This window comes from Pteropus vampyrus, unplaced genomic scaffold, assembly GCF_000151845.1.
Source record: "Pteropus vampyrus isolate Shadow unplaced genomic scaffold, Pvam_2.0 Scaffold557, whole genome shotgun sequence".
In the NCBI taxonomy this organism is placed as follows: domain Eukaryota; kingdom Metazoa; phylum Chordata; class Mammalia; order Chiroptera; family Pteropodidae; genus Pteropus; species Pteropus vampyrus.
Window position 1 is genome coordinate 98,513 of NW_011889338.1, and position 2,320 is coordinate 100,832.

At 36.8% G+C, this 2,320-nt stretch overlaps 1 protein-coding gene across 5 annotated transcripts in view; it reads right to left on the reverse strand.

Moving 5' to 3' along the window:
- Positions 1–2,320, reverse strand: part of LOC105308205 (olfactory receptor 7D4-like) — a 10,211-nt gene that overhangs the window by 553 nt on the left and 7,338 nt on the right. The window contains exons 2-3 of one of the 5 annotated variants that reach the window (XM_023525415.1): positions 1,157–1,183; positions 1,016–1,033 (exon numbers count right to left, since the gene is read on the reverse strand). In XM_023525415.1, the coding sequence (XP_023381183.1) occupies positions 1,016–1,033; positions 1,157–1,183 (45 nt within the window). Of the gene's footprint in view, positions 1–585; positions 628–1,015; positions 1,034–1,156; positions 1,184–1,533; positions 1,587–2,320 lie in introns of all 5 variants that reach the window. The other 4 variants (XM_023525413.1, XM_023525414.1, XM_023525412.1 and 1 more) reach the window with 4 other exon arrangements.

Genomic DNA, 2,320 nt, shown 5'->3' on the forward strand with positions numbered 1-2,320 from the left:
TTTTATTTCTTCCCATTATTTCTTCTTTATCTTGTACCTGTAAGCACGTGCCATCAACAAAATAATTCTCCTGGAGATTAAAGACGTTCCTTTATTTTCCTTCAAAGATGTCTCCTAGGGCTTCTTAAGAATAAGTGCCCTATTCTTGCTTCACCTTCATGAGGTTTAATTTCAAAGCTAGGAGTTTAAGTCCCTGAGGAATGTATTATTGTTGCAAAGAACCCAAGAGTGAGGACTCTCAGAATCCCATTGTAAAAAAAAAATGAAATGCCTGAAAATAGTCTCTATATCAAGAAAGAGAATGCCACTACTACTGAAAAAGCAAGCATTTTGAATAGAAATATCCCTTAGAATTTATCGGGCACATGAGGTCACTGCAGCCCTCAGGGAGAGTAATTGTGATGGAGGTAGAATGACTCCAGATGAGTTCGCTGAAGACAGAATGAGCAGTGTGGAAACTGAAGTAACAGCTACAGACCAGATCTCCAAAAGTTTGGAGCAACACTGAAAGGGGAGTGTGGGTCTAGGAGTGAGTTTCATTTTCACTAGAAGAAATGGGAATATGGAATGTTCCCATGATACTGGACATGATAACATTGCAGACATTGGAATATACAGAATAATAGAAAGATAAATGCATGTGTAGCTCCATCAAATGTTAGAAAGGGATGAGATTGGAAGTTCCAGTGTGGGGCATTAAGAAGCAGTCATTTAAAAATAATTATGTAATAATTACTTAATTACAATTATTTAATTACATAATCAATTACAACTAAATAATTACATTATACAAATAATTAATTACAATGCTTGTTGGTGTAAGAACTTTTAAATCTGTAAAGAATTTTTGTAAGAGTTTATTCGAGTCAAAGTACAAATTAGTAGTTGATAGAGGGTCACGGCGATGGGGAGCATGGCATAGGGAATGCAGACAGCAGTAAGGTAATGGCTGGGTATAGAGCCAGAGGGAAGGTAGAGCAATCAGGGAGATCATTTCATAAACTATATAAATGTCCAACCAACATACCGCATACTTGAAACTAATAAAAAAATACTTAAATTCAGAGTTTCTTTGAGCCAAACTGACAACAATTGCTGGGAAATGAGGTCTCGAAAGTTCTCCAGAGGAAAGACGGTTTTGCAGTTCCTTTTCTACACTTGCAGTTCAGGAGGTAATGTAAGGAAGATTTTATGAAGGTGGAAGAAAGCAGGGTGGGTGAATTTTCTATGATTGGATTACAGGATAATTAACAAGGTTATATGCTCTCTTCGGGGTGGTTATACCTCTGAGGTGCTGGAAAAAAGATTCTTCTGATGTGTTAACCTAAGTGAAGAAGAAAAAATGAACAGGGCTCAATTAAAGCAAAGATAAACCTCTTCCTAAAGAAGTTATAGGCCTAGGCTGTGACTACCCGCCACGAACTGCCTAGTTAGGAATTTATGATTCGATCAGTCTGTAAGGTTACTCTTGGTCACTGATTTATCACAGAGCCCTTTTCCTTTATAGGTGCTTAACATGATGGATGGTATCATGTCCAATGAGAGCACATACAGGCTGCGGGGAAACTATAACTGAGAACTGAAGGATCATGGGTAGGATTCAGCCAAGCATCAGCTTGTCTTTCTAACTCCCAACTCTCTCAACAGGAACTTCTCCCTCTTTCTGTACAATTCCTTTATTTATGCTACCACCAGTGCAGACCAATGAATGCCACACCAATATATTTGACTTGAGATAATAGCACCATCAGGGTGTTCTACAGGCCCTTCAACTCAACCTTTCCAAGATTAAACTGATGTTTTATCCTCCTTGAGTGTTGTTTCTCCTTCTGTTTCCCCTTCTCTTTGAAGCTAACACCACCAACTCTGGAATTATTTTACTCCAAGAGTTCTCAATCAGGTTGATTTTATCCCCTCGTAGGGCAATTAGCAATGTCTGAAGAAATTTCTGGTTATCACAACTCGGTGTTGGCTTCCAGTGGGCAGAAGACAGGGATCTGTTAAACATCTTACAGTACATAGCACAGTTCCCTGCGACAAATTATATGGACCAAAAAGTGTCAATATTGTGAAGGCTGACAAACCTGCTCTAGATTGTTGAAGAATAATATTAAATGTTCCATCTAAAAAAAAAAAAACCAATCATTCTCTATTATCTTACAATGATATTAAAAACATTATCTGAAATAAATCTCAAATTTCTCCATTATTTCATGCTATGTAATATTTTTTCTTGTGGTTAAATTTATATATCATAAAATGTACCATTTAAACAATTTTTAAATGTACAATTTTGTACACTTGGCATTAAGTACATTTA